This window comes from Cryptomeria japonica, chromosome 4, assembly GCF_030272615.1.
Source record: "Cryptomeria japonica chromosome 4, Sugi_1.0, whole genome shotgun sequence".
In the NCBI taxonomy this organism is placed as follows: Eukaryota; Viridiplantae; Streptophyta; class Pinopsida; order Cupressales; family Cupressaceae; genus Cryptomeria; species Cryptomeria japonica.
This window is the reverse complement of record NC_081408.1, coordinates 751,109,165-751,125,907: the sequence shown is the minus strand read 5'-3', so window position 1 is coordinate 751,125,907 and position 16,743 is coordinate 751,109,165. Positions and strand designations below refer to the sequence as shown.

Sequence of the window (16,743 nt, the reverse complement as noted above, 5' to 3'; positions counted from 1 at the left end):
TTCCCTGATGCAACTTTTGATCTTGACGTTCCTGTGGCTTGCGAATTGTTTCTGCTGATTCAAAGAGTGCCTCCTGCCAGGATTCTTCTTTGTACTTCTTCTTTTCTTTCCATTGAGCTTTTGTAGTTGTGCTGGGCGGCTTTTTCAACAGGAAAGTGAGCTTAGAACCCAATCCTGCTTTGTTTCTACTAGGTTGTGAAGGAAGATCTATAGGTTTAGTGACTCCTTCTTTACGTTTCCCAATAGGTCCTTTACCGTCATATCCCATTTGCTTCATGATTAAGTATCCTTTTCCATACAGGTGTGTTGGTAGAACAATGTCCAGAGTGGCTGCTCTATTACCTTCTTCCTCATCTTTGTATAACCAGCTAAGAATGTCCTTGTCTTCTGATTCATGTGCTAGAGTACCCAATTGGATGAAGGTACCATCAAATTTGGTGATGGGCTAAGTGGCCAAATGTGTTGATGTAGTAGGCAAACCATGCGATCTAGGTGATGTTGGCAATTTAGCCAAACATAAAGGTTCCAAAGAGTATTCTCCCATGCCTTGGTCTTTGATTTGCATTTTTTGCTTGAAGTCTTCAAATAAGGAGTTGGGCTTTGTTGTTTGTAGATCTAATGTCAAAGATCGCTGCTTTTCTCTATTATGAGGAACCAAACTGTCCTGGGCTGCCCCCATTGCTTTGCAATGTTGAAACGGATTATGATCAGCTAATATGGAAATTTCTTGTCCATAATAAGGAAACTTAACACACTGGTGATATGTAGAAGGTGCTACTTGCATTTCATGTATCCAGGATCGTCCTAACAAAATATTGTAGGTTAGATCTATGTCTAAGACTTGACATATAGTAGCTTTTTGCACTAGTCCCACTTGAATAGGTAATATCACTGTTCCTTTAGAGGACCTTTCCTCATCATCATATGCTTTTATGGTAATCTTCTTGCAGGGATCAATAGACTCTTCGGAGAAGCCTAATGCATGGGTAAGCTTTAAGGTACATATATTAAGTCCGGCTCCTCCATCTATTAAGACTCTTTTTACTCGGTGTTTGCAAAGAATGACTTCAATATGGAGAGGAGTGTTATGCAGATGACTCAAGGAAGTATTGTCATGCTCTGAGAAGGTGAGGTTATGAGGTCCTGTCATATGGGCGACCATGGCTTGAAATCTGTCTATATCCAGATTTTGAGGTACATTTGTTTCCAATAGCACTTTCTCCAATATGTCTTTGTGTTTTGGTGATAGTTTCAACAATTCTAGTATAGATATCTGAGCTGGAGTTTTGCATAGTTGGCTAACCAAGTCATATTGGATTTTTGGTGTGGCAGTTGTAGGTGTAGTATGTCCCTTCAAGACATATTTCTGAGTTCAGGTTGTTACATTGATAGATTCATGATCATGGCGATCTCGAATGGTGATGACATTTACTTGATGATCTTTAGTTGAGATGTGGTTGATGGTGTTGTTGTAGATATGATTGATACGAGCTTCTTGTGTATCATATGAGGTTGAGGCTCCATCTTTGTTGTAATTTGGGAGAGGATTTTTGAAGGCTCTGTGATCACCTTTTGTTTTGAGACTGTCCACCGTTAAGTCACCTCGATCAATCATGTCCTGTACCAGGTGTTTCAATCTCATGCACTCGTTTGTTCTATGACCCTTGTTACAATGGAAATCACAATAATGTGAATCATTCCACCAAGGTGGTTTGATTGGGGGTTCATAGTTGTTGATTGGAGGCAAAGAAAGAATCTTGTTTGCCAAAAGTTCTCTAAATGCTGATTCTAGTGATTGTCCCAGCGGTGTGAAGATACACTTTTAGAAATTGTTCGTGCTGTTGCATGAATTGTTGGTAAGTCCTGGATTCATGTTTTTTCTTTGAGTATCGTTGGTGTTGTTTGTGTTGAGTTGTCCTTGATTGGTGTTTGGTGCATATGTGTTAGCATTGGGATTAGCATTTTTAGGATTTTTCATATTTTGAGGATTTTTTGTATTTTGAGGATTTTTGAATAATGCAAGCACTGGTTGCTTAGATTTGGGATCATATGATTCATTGTTGCCTTCGTTTTTGTTTAGAGTCCAAAATCAAGATTTGTCAAGGTTGGTGTTGTTCTGATGATTGTAGTTTGATGAGTTTGTTCCTTCCTTGTAGAATTTGAGTGTTCCCTTTTTGACGCATGCTTCCTCTACTTGAATACCATTTTCAATCAATTTAGCGAAAGATGGTATGCATTGAAGTTTTAGTCTCTAACTCATTTCACCATTCAAGTTATCGATGAAGATTTCCATTTTCTCCTTTTCTGGAATATCTCGAGGATATCGTGATACCATACGTCGCCAACGTTGAAGGAACATCATGAATGTTTCATTGTTCTTTTGTTTGGTATTACAGACATCTAGCACGGTTATGGCATGTTGAATGTTATAGGAATATTGGGTTATGAATTTTTTAACCATTTCATCAAATGATCTGACAAGTGGTGTAATCATGGATAACCATTCCATTGTTTGTCCTCCCAGGCTTCTTGGGAATAACCTCATCAGATAGGTGTCATCATGAGCAAATTCAAGACTCATGGTGCAAAATTCTTGAACATGATCCCGGGGATCACTTTTCCCATCATATTTATCAAATTTGGGAACATCTGAGTTTGGAGGAAAAGGTACCATGTTCAATCTTCTGTCAAATGGATAAGGACATATTTCGCTTAAAGAGTACCGTACTGTTGTCCCCTGTTGTATATCTTGTATTTGTCTTTGCAACATTTGCATTTGTTGAGTAAGAGCAACCAAAGGTGCATTATTTTGCCGAGGGAAGAGTTTTTCCCTCGTATTTGTTCTTAGCTAAAAAGGTGTGATAAACGGTATGTTTTGTTCTGGAGTTTCGAGCTCAGGTATATGCATTTCTGGTATATGTTGTTCTGGAATATGTTGCTCAGGTATGTGAGTTTCTTCTTCTCTTTGTTGTTATTGATATGCATATTGTCGAGATTCGGTTCCAAAGATTTTTGTGTCGAAATCTTCAGAAAGTTTAACGCCTTTACTTGTGAGCATGAGCAGATACTTTTCTTTGTCTTTTTCCATAAGCCTTTCGACAAGTTTTTGGAATGAGGGGTTTTCCTGACATTCTTGAAGAAGTGCCTCACAAATTTCAGTCTCTTCCAAGGGTGGAACTTCAAAAGGATTTGACAACCTTCGATTCATACTTGACTCTGTGTGTGTCTCGCTTTGTTGGTTTTTTTGAGAGCGAGTAATAGGCATTTTAGTAGAAACTTTCAGTGATGAAGGGGACAAAATCCTCTTCGATGTGTTGCTCAGGGGTGGGTGGTTCTGGTCGAGATGTGTTATACGTGATGCACTCATTGGGCAAGAATGCTGGATTGATCTTTCCCCCGTGGTTTATGATTTGATTAAAAGCAGACTTTTGACAGTAGGCTCTTGTCTTCAAGGGTTCTTTGTCAAATTCATTGGATTTGTTTTGGATATACTGTTTGACATGATGAAGGAAGACCCGATGAGATTTGAAGAGTTGACGATTGATGTATAAAAACTTATTTCTCTTGATGAATTTGGAAAAACTAGGTTGTTGTTTCTTAAATGTGATGTTACGATAAAGGTTCTTTCTTCTCAGAATATGGGGATTAGTCATGCATGAGTGATCAATGGTTTCCTTTGATTTGTTTGGATTCAGTTCATTCTTGTTTTTAAAAATTTCAAATCTTACTCTATCAAAGTGAAGGTTTAGATGCCCCTTCATGACAAAGCGTGTCAAATGATATGGATAAAAGCCTCCCGATATGGAAACTTGATTTGACAATTTGAAAATTTTAAACAAGTGTGTTTGAAGTAAAAATCTGTAAGATGGTAAAGGATTCTGTTGATACTGATGATGAGGTTTTCGGATTATGATAAGAGAGACATCTTTTATCGCGTGATTCATTTAGGATTTTGACAATGTTTGTTTTGACACAAATTAAGCTCAAGAAATAGTTTTAACGGTTTGTTTTTGTCACTCTGTTTTGATGAAAAATGATGTTAATGGAAAAAGGCTTCTAAAAATGTTTTTGAAAATTTCAAAATTATTCTCAGTTTTGCCCGTTGTTTTTCTGTTTTTGATCACGTGCTAGAACAGAGACTACATGCACTACTGAAATGCCTCTATGCGCTAAAATAATAACCACATGTGCTAGGCTGCCCCCAGACACGTGCTAAAGTTTTGATTGTTAAAATTGTTTTCTAGCTGTTTGAAAAAGCTATGCACTATCCTAGGCCTGTCACGCGCTAATTGTTGGACTTTATGCACTAATTTTTAGCTTCCACGCGCTAAGCTATTGCTTCCGCGTGCTAGATTGTTTTTCTGATGCGCTAAATGTTTCAACACTGGTTTGACTTGGGATAAAACACTGCTATTTGGAACTGACGTGCTAACTGGATGTTTGGATGCGCTAATAGAAATACCCCACGTGCTAAGAAGTTGCTCTTATGCGCTAAACTATCCTGATTTTTCCTTTGGTTGATTTTTTTGTGAATTTTTCAAGTTTGATGGATGATTTTTTGAAGTAATAAATGCAAGCACGACACAAAAAGTACAACCATTTTGCCTAATCTAACAAAAAGTGTATGTTCTGCGAGGATGTGTTCAAATCCCCAATGTTTTAACAGGTTTGGATACGAATAATACACTTCAGAAAGACTCTTTAGTCAAGGGTCATAAATAACATCATAGCCCACTAGTCTCGATACTCCATTAGCTCAAACAGCCATGTCACCCCCTAGAGGGCGCCTTTTTTTTTGCTTTTTGCCAAAAATTAACTCAAAGTGAATCGCTTCACAGTTGAGTAGTTATCTTGGGAGATATATGGTGAGTAATCTTGAGGGCGGATTCTTCCCCACCCTTGCACTATGATGTTAGAAATGTCTGGTTACTGACTCGGTTCAAAGCTTCTATTTCTATGGTTCGTAATTAGGCTTCCCGTTCGGCCGTCAATGATAAACTCCCTCAGGAGGCTTCCCAACCTTTAGAACAAAGGCTTTACGTATCTCAAGGATACTGGGGGAAGGCTAATCGCTGTGCGCAACCATTGAAAAGGACTTTCATCACTTTCCATGTTTGATTATAGTGGGTTGGAATTCTTGGCGTCAAAGTCGTTCCCCACTTAGGTCGTTCCCTTCACACCGGCCATAAACGACTTTAAGAGTTGATTCCAACTCCTCGGGAAGGCAGGCCTGTGAAAGGATGTAAATGTTTGAAGTACAGAAAGCTGTAAGAGTGGTCTAGATTTTTTATCACCCAGTTAAAGGGAGAGCATATTCCTTCCACTTTCAAGACAAAGCAATCAAGTTGGTTCTTTTTAGCCTTTCAATTCAATGATTTGCTAAAATCTATGTGGAGATGTTGCTCCACAAAAACATGGTGTTTATTTTATCCTTTGAAGGCAATGATTTTTTGATCTATGAAAAAGAATTGGTCAACAAAGCAAAATTTTGATCTTGGTGGTCAACAAAAGAAATCGATAAAAGGGGAAGGACTTCCCTCTTTGATTTTAAACAAAATTTATTAAAGTGAGGTTCCTTTTTCTTGCAAAATGTAAAATTGATCCTTTTAAGCACCAAAGGATGGTGATATTCTTTTTACCCCTTTCTTGCAAAAATAAAGATTGTTTCGTTCTTTTTAGAACCCAAACTAAGAAATTTTCTCCTAGAAAAGTAAGAAAGATTGTTGTTGTGGTTCGTTTTACAGCCCAAAGTAAGGTGAGTTCAATTTTATCCAACAAGAATTAAAATGACTCTAAATTTTAACTAACTTAACTAAGTTAGCCAGAATCTAAAAATATTTGTAATTCTACAAATAAAATCCAGCTCTACCTGCAAGAAATTGTCAGAGTCCTGCAAAATTCCAATCAAATAGTTAGAGAAATCTGGATTTTGGTGGACTTCTACAAGTCTAAATTTTATTTCGATTACAATTTTAATTTTTGCCTGCTGTCTGTGATGCGCTACAGAAAGGACTGTACGCGCTACAATATAACCTAGATGCACTAAAATAATGTCCCAATGCACTACACTGTGTACTGGATGCGCTACTCTGTGCATCAAAAGCACTGCTCTATTTTTCTCCCGCGCTGAGACCTACAGGAAAATTAGTGATTTGATGCGCTAAAAGATGGACTTCATGCACTGGATTATGGACTCCACGCGCTAAACAGTGGACTGGATGCGCTAAGCTGTTAACCGGATGCGCTAAACAGTGAACTTAACGCGCTAATTCATTTTTCTCGCGTGCCTGCAAAAGTGGTTAAATTTAAAAACCGATTTGATATATGGGGTCAAGCCCCACGGTGGGTGCCAAAAATGTATGTGGGAAAAATGGGTCGATAAAACTCAATATGTGAAAATATTGCTAAAGGCTTGTCCACACACACACACAGGACTTCTTGGTGCAAGCTATGGAGTAACAAAGTATTACTCAGCTTCTCAAGGTGGGTCCCATGGTTCTCTATCTCACAATGTCTCTCAAACCAATATTTTTGCTCTCAGATCACTGAGCAAAATGGTTTAGGGATGGCAAATGCAAGAATGAGGGATGTTTTGATAGATTCTAGAATGAAATGCATCCTAAGCTATGCATGATTCTAGAAATGCAATAAACTAGATTATAAGATGACAAGGTTAGTATGAATACTATCCTAACATGATATATTTAGTCTATGATTGAGCTAAATGATAAAGAAAGTATTCTAAACATGCATATTTAGACTAATTTCTACTCTAAAGAGAGACTAAATGATGAGCATAAAAAATGATATATGAGAGCTTGAATGTATTTGAGCATAAGTGTGATACTACAAATTTGGAGGATGATCAAAATGGAGGAATGAGATCTCTATTTATAGCAAAAATAGGGCAATGGATGGTCAGGATTGAATGATTTAATCAAGGGTTGAGTTTGAAAGTTGGGGATCCATGTTTGTAATTGGCACCAATGAAATGGTGACAAGTGTCAACATAGGGTTGGGTTGAGAGAAGGGGTTGGAAGTATTAAATGCCTGAGAAGACCTTATGGTTATCTAGAGATAAGGGTTAAGCTTAAGTTAGGCTTACCCAATGGATTAAGAGTTAATCCAAGGATAAACCTTTGTGCAAATGATTAAGAGATAATCATGGTCAAAGCATTAAAGGCTTGATGAGACCCTTGGGTTGGGTGAAGGTTGAGTTAAAACAAATTCTTTAACCATGTAAGAGGGTTTGAGTTAACCATTAATGGTTATTGAAGACTTTGGGGAATTAAGTGGTTGAAGGTTTGAAGCCTTTAATGGTTATCAAAGACTTTGAAGAATTAAGTGGTTGAAGGTTTGAAGCCTTTAATGGTTATCAAAGACTTTGAGGTTTTGAGAAGTGACCTCCCCTTTGCTTAGGGATGTGACAAAGTTTAGAATGATGGGTTAGGCTAATTAGAAGCGATTAGAAGATTCTAGAAGGGATTAGAAAGGGGTTTAGGATTTTGCAAGTGGATGGAGGGATAATAGGATTTAATTGAAATAAAGTAATTTAATTCAATTTGGTTGCAATTTGGGGAAATTAAATAAATTAGATTTATTTAATTTAGGATAACTATTTAATTAAATTTAAATTTAATTAAAAGTGGATAGGGGGGATTTAATTGAATAAAATGATTTATTCATTAAATAGGTATAGTGAATTTTATTTAAATAAATTGAGTAATTTACTTAATAAAATAGAGGAATGTGGATAATTTAATTAAATTGGATTTAATTAAATAGAGAAATGAACATAAAATATTCATTTAAGAATATGGTCATTTTTATACGTCTACATACATGATTTGTAAATCATCTTTCTTTATTATTTATATAACTACTTTATTCCTTTCACTATATTTACATAAGTACTTTATTCCTAAGTAATATAATGAACAAGTTATTTTGAACTACCATAGAGTTAGAGGTTCTTACATATAATATTTCTTTACTCTTTAGCATATGGTTCACTAACCTATATATTGATTAAAAATAATGGAATAAATATTTTGTATCTTTTTAATCCTATAATTTGACTTTCAACCTCCATAAGTTCCCTAATAGAAATATTAAATAGGGTTGGATAATGTTAGTTGTTTCTAATTCTAAGTGCATATAGAATTAGGGAATTATGACAACTCTTACAAAATGGAAATTTAACAACTCAAACCTACTAACATACATTAATTTTCCTATGATTGTGGAGATAAAATGTGGGAAGTGAAGAATCTAAGAGTTTCAACAATGGGTTTATGGAATTTAAAAGTAATATATACAATGATAAAAATATAAGATTTTGAGATGATAGAGAATATAATAATATCCTTATGAGAATCTAAGTAAAATTAGAAAGGAGAGAGAAAGGAGATAGAAGGGAGAGGAGAGATTCAAAATGAATACAATATTAATATCACTAGCTCAAGGAATTTGAGAAAATATGTCTTCCCTAAATAATGAAGAGAAATTTTCTCAAGGCGCAACATGTCATAGAGTTTATCCATGAATTCTTTAACATGAGTAAAGTGAAGGATACGAATATTGACTACACTACATTTTATGTCTATATTTTCTTAAAGGAATGTAAAGGCTTTGAAAAGAAATGATAAAAAAAAATCTATAAGCTAGCACCTAGACTATTACCAAGTGCATTGGTTCAAGTGATACTCTCTAATTTAAAGTGATATGTTATTCCAAAATGAATAATGTTTACTAATGTAAGACAACCTTTCTTCATTCCAAGCATCATTAGATCACATAGACATATGAATCTTGAGGAGTTCAAAAGTTGTCCTATGTTGTTTAGATTCTTTGGGAACAACCTGATTATACTATATGCAACTAACCATCATAGAGATCAACTTAGATATAGTCACCTTAATAAGTGGTACATGCTAGGAAAATGATATTTTTCTTTAAGTAATTTAACATTCAAATTCATAATATTGACACACAACCTTATTTCTTCATTCTTCTTCCCAATTAGAACAAGGTTCAAAATCTATTTTGAATGTCTAATTGGTTTAATAATTTTCCCTTTATTTTTGTTGGGTATATACACCCTAAAGAGGGACAAAAAATTGGTCAACTTTACCATTAACACAAGTGTTTAATATCGTGCTTGCATTTTGTCATTCATAAAAGAAAAAAGTTTTTTTTTTTAAATGTGAGCCCATTATAATGTACTCACATTTTAACTTTCTATGAAAGCTACCAACCTTTTTGACTTTATTTACCTTATACATCCAAAGTTATGTTTTCTTAAAAAAATATATAAAAAACATCTAGTTAGAAATAAAGATTTTCTATGAGATCATGGGTCTTTTCATAAACTAAAACCAATAGAGTGATTAGGTTATGTGTTTATGTAGTGCAATTTATATGATACCTTATACTAATATTAAATAATACATATCACCCTCTTCTCCTTGTACACTTTAATAATTTCATCTTGCAACATAATCCTATAGTATAGGTCCATTTGTCTATTTCCATCGATTGAAGCAATCCGTTTTCTAGATAAAAGAATGCTCAAATTACTTAGTTAATAAAAAATAATTATATTCATTAAGAAATATTTCTTGGGATGTGTGGCTAGTTGAACTTCCACATTATTAACAATTTAAACAATGTTTTAAGTTTGTGAGTATTAATGGTGATGCATTTATCATAGAACTTATTACCTTCAACCCTAAATGGTTCATAGTTGTGAGAGGCATTATGTGACTTGAAGTAAGTTAGAGTTTAGCATGCAGTTATTTATTGTCCACAACTCTAAATAATTGAAAAGGATTATGTTTCTACTTGACAACATGATTATTCCCCTTTGAATTGTCCTTCAAATATGCAAGTGATGCATCCATTTTATTTTAATGATAATCATCCTCTATTTAATGGTTTCTATAATGGATCTTTTCCCTTTCTAACAGCTTCCTATTTAGGAGTGTCATTCTTGATATTATTCCATGCAATGTCTTTCTTTCTTTGAACTCAGTTACTTTACCCTTGGTGCTACGACATTTGCTCTATCTTTTGGAGAGTTAGGTAGAGGTTAAAAAATTATGAATAATCAATATTTTAGACACTTTCTTAGTCATTAGGTAAAAAAATAAATTTTAAAATGATTTAGTAAGGACCTTCTTGTTTGTGATTTTCTCTTTTGATCAAATTCACCATGGGTAACTATTTGATCAACAACCCCAATTAAGAGATAGTACAATCTAGGAGTAAAGGAATCTCATTATTTGAATTCATCTCAATATAGGAGTATTTATTTTGTCAAACTCTGTACGACCAAGGGTATCTTATCCAATGGATTCAAGGGCTATCACTCTTCTTAACTCTATCATATGCCATATTCATGAAGTTGGTTGTTGCATTCTTTTGTTAATTCTAACACTATATCATTTGTCCTACCAATTTCCAACCATGTCTTATATGCAAGAGTGTTGATGCTTGAACCACTTGAGCCCATCCAAATATATGGGTTTTTGGAATTAATTAGCTTAGAGGTCTGAAGCAAAAAGTGGTTACAATTTGTGTTTTTAGTGGGTAATTGCTTCCTTCCTCCCTGGAACTTTATTGCTCTATAGGTTGAAATATTGTATACCAAAGTATTGAAAGGTGTTATGTTTCATTTGGGATCAATAGTGTTATTATTTTATCATGATTTTATGTATATTCTTTGACAACTTGTGATAGATGATTTAGCCACATCTTCTATGTGAGTGTTATTGGTGGAATTTTAGATTCTTTATTTGGTTTTACATTTGAACTTACCCATGTATTGGGAGTTCCAAGATGTACATATATCATTTGTTGGATGTTATCATTATACTATAGTATTGAAGGTCTTTAATTTTTTTGTCACATGTATGTGTATTTGTTATATATGGGAGGACTTGTATGTGCACTATAGTGTATATGTATGGACTTGTTATTGTGATTTGGTTGGATATATTGTTGACAAGTCAATTGCTTATGATAATGAGTATACATTATTTTTGAGGTGTGGTTAGTTAGATGTGTTAGCTCAAATAATTGTGGTTGTTATTCTAGTTGTTGGTGAGTTCTTGCTAGCTACTCAAGCCTATTCACTACCAAATTAGATTTGGTATTTATGTTTGGATATCAAGTGGAGGAAAGATTTTGTGATGATTTATCTATCATCGCCTTTAAATAGGATCATATCTTTCATGCATAGCTATGATGAAGGATGAGAGGGCTCTTGATTAGGATAGTAGTCACCTTGGTTATTGTTGCATATATCTTGGTGGAGGATATGGATGATTAGATGGTGAATGTTTGCTACAAGGATTGTCCCTTTGGTGATTGAGTTTACTTTTGAGAGAGTATACAATTTATGCTTCAACTAAGAAAATGTTGGGAATGCTATGTTTTACATCATACATAATAATGTTAATAATGTAAAATAAATATCTAATTATGATGCATTGAGAGATATGGATATCATGTGGGATAAGCATTCTTAGGGACACTTGTCTGTTGTAATGAATATTAGTTAAATAATTTACGTGGTGGTCACTCAAGATAAAATATTTGATTTTGGGGGTTCATGGTTTAGAGACACATGATTTACATAATACCATTTAGTAGTTTTGTAAATTATTTTCTTGTAAAGAGCAAGCACATGAGCAATTGTTGGGGTTGGTTGGATTACATGTCTCTTGCAAGTTGCATGAGTATAAGAAGCATGGATTTTGATGTGTGGCTATATGGTTCTCATTTACTTGTTTACATGAAGCTGAGATGTTGTCCATGCTTCAAATAATTTACATGGAGACTCTCTAAGTGTATTGTAATATTGTTCTTGAGATAAATTTAGAATACTTAATTTATATTTTACTCTCATTTTCTTGTTAACTCAAATAATTGTGATTGTTATTCTAATTGTTGGTGAATTCTTGAAAATGTGCTAGCTCAAATAACTGTGGTTGTTTCAGAATTATTATACCCAACTCTTTTTTAAAGAATAATCCAAATAGTTTTTTTTAAATAAAATATTTCTTATAGGAAAGAGGAAACATAAGCAAAGTTTAGGTAGAACAGAATAAGCCTCCGAAACTAAATACTTTTAACACAAAGCCATATGTGCCACTGGAAAACTCCACACTGAACATGAATATGGAGCATGTCTCCCAATACAATGTATGTCAATCCCTCTCTCTGCAGAAACAACAGAGGAAGTGAAGAACGAAAAACTAAAATAAAAACAATTTATGGCACAACGATGTGCTCCTTGGCTGAAGCTAAAGCTCAAGGATATCCCCCTTATATCCATACCCATTTCTCTCATCACGCCTATTGTTCCTGAACTCACAACGCCCCACAGAATAAAATACAACCAGAGCAAAGAGCATCACAGTATTGATAATAGCAATCATACGCCAGTCATGCTTCAAGTTTGCCAGCACACTTGCCTTGCATGAGTTACAACTATAGCATAATTTATCCTCATCATTACACCACCTGCTACAATCCACATCCGTTAAGTTGCATGCTGTGGTAGTCCAACAAGTGGCGTTCACATACACAAAGCCACACGAAGTTGGAGGCTTGCAGCAACCAGATTGCAATATTCAGTTCATATTTGGCATGTTATTAGCACAGAAACGTATCACACCCCAACTAATCATAATCTATGATAGAAGCATAAATCAAATTCTCCATAGTTACAATATCTATGATAAAAATGAGATTTTAGGCCTATTACCTGAATTGGGGATAAATTCTTTTTGCAGAACTGCTCTGCAACTTGGTTGACTGAATCATTGGCAAGGCTTTTGCATACTTTGGCGTCCTGAAGGCAGCTCTTAATTTTGTTCCACTTGCTGCTCTTCTCTGTTATCTTCTGCAGCCAGTTTGAGTAGTCCCCAAGCTTGTATTCTTTGTACCCTCTATCGGAAACCACCTGTGCAGCTCCCTTGTTGGTGACGACGAAGACAAAGACGGTGAAGGAGAAAAAGAGCAGAATGAGAAGAAACATTACGACCAAGTAAAGCCAGAGCAGCTATGTTTCTCTGTAGCAGGCGCCCACCGAGCCAGGAAGAGAGACGATCAAAAGGAAGGAAATACTCTCACACTGTCTTCATGCAATCCATTGAATGATTAAGTGCGTTCTCTTTTTAATAGATTGGGCGGGATTGCAAATTCAAAATTAACCACTGCAGTGAACGTGACTGGGTTGAGTTAAAAGAGTACTGTAACAGAAAATAAAACAGTGGACGGAAGCGAAACGGAACAAAAAGCCTGACGGAACAAAGTAACAATCGGGCCCACGAGCCACCTAGGAAGTCAAACCTTAGTGTGTGCTCTTTAAGCCAGCCCGGCAGAGCCCACACCTCCCCCAACATCAACCAAAGAAGTTATCTTCTTAAATCCCTCCTCATAAATCTTCACAACATAAGACATCAAAGCACGAGTATCACAAGACATGGACTCATTAAATATCTTGTTCACTTCAGGATTATTTGGAGCGTAATCCCAAAAACTCATACCAAAAGCCTTATCAAAAGCGCAGCCACCTTCTAACACAGACTCATGTAGATGCAACCTTCCCTCGAAGGAAATATGGCTGGTGGCTCCCAACAACAATGGAATCCAATTTTGCATGGGCACAACTCCATTACTTGTTTCCTTAACAAACAATTTAGAAAGGCCTATCAGACCATATCTAGTTTGCCTGAAGTCCTCCTGGTGTGGGATCTCAGTAAAGATTTGATGGGAGGCTAGAAATCTCAGAAGGCGAAAGAGATATTCTATGCAAGGGGGCCTATCACTGGAGGCTGAAATATGGGCAGCTATTTCGTCTATGGTAATAAAGCCTGAAGCCTGGGCAATTATGTCCGGAATATTGAGCAAAACAGCAGCTCTGAGAGCCATAGGCTTAGCTGGGCTGAGTACCAAGTCATAGAGTTTTAACTGAGATAACAAAGTCTCGGGCTGGGCTTCTTGCTCACAAACATGGGCAGACTGAGGAATTGAAATTGGAGGAAGTGGATCAGCCATGGCAAGCACTGTGAGGGAGGGCGTGTATCTGATATTGGTGGAGTAAATGGGGATGAGAGCAACTATCTATAGAGACTCCAAGCTTTTAACTACAGTTATGATAACTCCCAACTTTTTACTGCAGTTTCCATTAGCAAGTTTATCGCCCATAAAGTATAAAGGAGGTGGTACCATGTTTCGATTGCTCACAAGAAGGTGCGCCTTGTTTATAGTGCTCCCACAAAAAATATGAATACCTACCGTTCGCTGCACAGAGAGAAACCAAAAAGCAATCGAATGCATAATAGATAATGAAATAAATGTCCAATCGAGCTTTTTCTTTTTGTCTACCTTATCTGATGTCTAATTCTTAATCGGATATCCATTTCAAAAACAAAACCATATTTCAATCGCATATTGCTATCGTGGCGTCTGCTCCAGCCGTTAAATCCAATGTGCTGCTGTTCCTTCGTCAAGTGAATTATTCGGTGCTATATATTGTGTACACTAATTTTAATTAATAATTAAATTTCATATTTAAAATATGAGATAATGGTGTACATTAATTTTAATTAATATTTAAATTTTTTACATAATAACCGTTATGAAATTTGGAAGTAAAATTTAAGTTGCTAAGAAAGTTGTTTAAAATAGTTTATTATATTTTAATTTAATTTATATTGATTATAATTAATTGAAAACAGTAATTATTATATAAATTTATAAAATGTATTAATAAATTTTTAGAAATATATTTTACATATAAAATAAAATTAAATAAGAATTCTTTAATTTTCTTGTTTTATTATTTATCTTTAAATTTTATATATAAATTATGATGATGATGATATAATTTCAATATTAATACTTTAATAGTTCATTTTAATTTGTAACAGTTTTAATTAAGATAATATGGGTCTACTAAATAGAACAATGTTTGTGGTCTCACCTTTCAATTCAAAGATAACATGGGTCTACTAAATAGAACAATGTTTGTGGTCTCACCTTTCAATTCAAAGATAACATGGGTCTACTAAATAGAACAATGTTTGTGGTCTCACCTTTCAATTCAAAGATAATACGGGTCTACTAAATAGAACAATGTTTGTGGTCTCACCTTTCAATTCAAAGAAATTTGTATGTCTTCCTAAGCTTATTATTCCAAAATTATGATTGTTTCTTATGAATTAAGTCTAATGTTTTAAATTGAGTGCCTAAGACTATATGTATAAAACAAACCCTATAGCATTAATCATCATCAAATATGACATTCTTTACCAAACATAATCACCCAATAATGACTCATGGTTTACTAAATCCTATAGCGGTTTGGCCTTAATTTTTTAATTACCGCGCTTGTTCAAAATCTCTAGATTAAGAAACTATAAATAAACTCTCATATTTGATAAATATATGCGGATTAGTTTAAAATAATCCCTAGCCACCCAACATTTTCATTTACAATGCAATCTTTAAAATATATATATATATAGCTTTTGTTTGTCTTAAGATAAATATTTTTGAATATTTAAAAAAAAAAATCGTCTTAAGATGTTTGTCTATGTATTGATGTTATCTCTTTTTGATGCTAACAATAGATTGAAAAATTCTTTGTTTGCAATGTCTTCCCTTTTAAATTTTTTGTTTGATTCTTATAGTTTATTTACATAAAAAAGTATTAAGATGTACTACATAATTTTATTTTGATGATAATATTTAAAATAGATTGATGATGATAATTAATATACCAATAAAGTAATAATGTAATAATAATTAATATTGTAATAATAATTAAAGATTAGAATTGAGATTTTAAGAATTGAAAATAATATTTTTAACTTAAAATTATTTTATAATATTGATACTAGTATTGTAGTAATGTTAATAAAATCTTAACCCTAATCATAATGGTTTTTCTAATTCAAACTTAATATAAAAAAACTTGTTCAATATAAAAAAATATTATATTGGAATTTATGAGAAATGGAAAAAAGACTCATTGTCATGTACTTCAAGTGGGCCAATCAAAAATAAATTTTACACTCCACCATACTATTCAAAGCATACTTTACTATCGGTGTAACCATTACACATCCTTTTGGTTCAAGTGCTAGTCTAAATAAAATGAGGACAGAAGGTCCCACAGCCTCGCGGGCCTCTAACCACCTACTGCAGTGCCAAAGAGGAGGGGGTTGGAGTCCTCTGAGGCTACGAGAGCCCCTTGCCCTCATTTTATTTAGAAAAAATATATATTTTTTAAAACATGGGTTTAAAAAAACGTGGGGCAAACGGCCAGACCAAGCACGAGAGACAATTTTTTTGGAAAATGCATGCAGTACGAGGGTGCAGAAGACAGACATAGGGGCTCTTTTTTTGGAAGTCTTAGAGGCTCCTCCATGCTGCATAGTCGGTGCCTTAAGAGTTGACTTAAAGATAAAAATGTAGTGTCTGGTTAAAATGTAATCTATTGGTGGATGAAGTTGTCTTTGCATTTCTTGTATTAATAAACACATGGTTTTATCTTGCAACATATAGTAGATAGGTATCGGGTTTTAATTTACATGAAGATGAAGTGAAAGTGGGGTAAGAGGCGAAAAGGAAAATAAAAAATGATTATAATTTCATAGTAGGAAACTTTTTATTTTTTTTGTTAAGATTGATGTAGAAAGGTATTTTTTTAATATTATGTTAAAACTA

The 16,743-nt window shown here is 34.3% G+C and overlaps 1 protein-coding gene across 1 annotated transcript in view; it reads right to left on the bottom strand.

Annotated features, from left to right (window-relative positions):
• Positions 1 to 16,277, bottom strand: part of LOC131875359 (caffeic acid 3-O-methyltransferase-like) — a 30,074-nt gene extending 13,797 nt beyond the window's left edge. Inside the window, exons 1-3 of the mRNA XM_059219458.1 lie at positions 16,137 to 16,277; positions 14,239 to 14,313; positions 13,394 to 14,133 (exon numbers count right to left, since the gene is read on the bottom strand). Coding sequence (XP_059075441.1) covers positions 13,394 to 14,133; positions 14,239 to 14,313; positions 16,137 to 16,277 — 956 coding nt within the window. The remainder of the gene's footprint in view (positions 1 to 13,393; positions 14,134 to 14,238; positions 14,314 to 16,136) is intronic.
• Between the last annotated feature and the right edge of the window lie 466 nt (positions 16,278 to 16,743).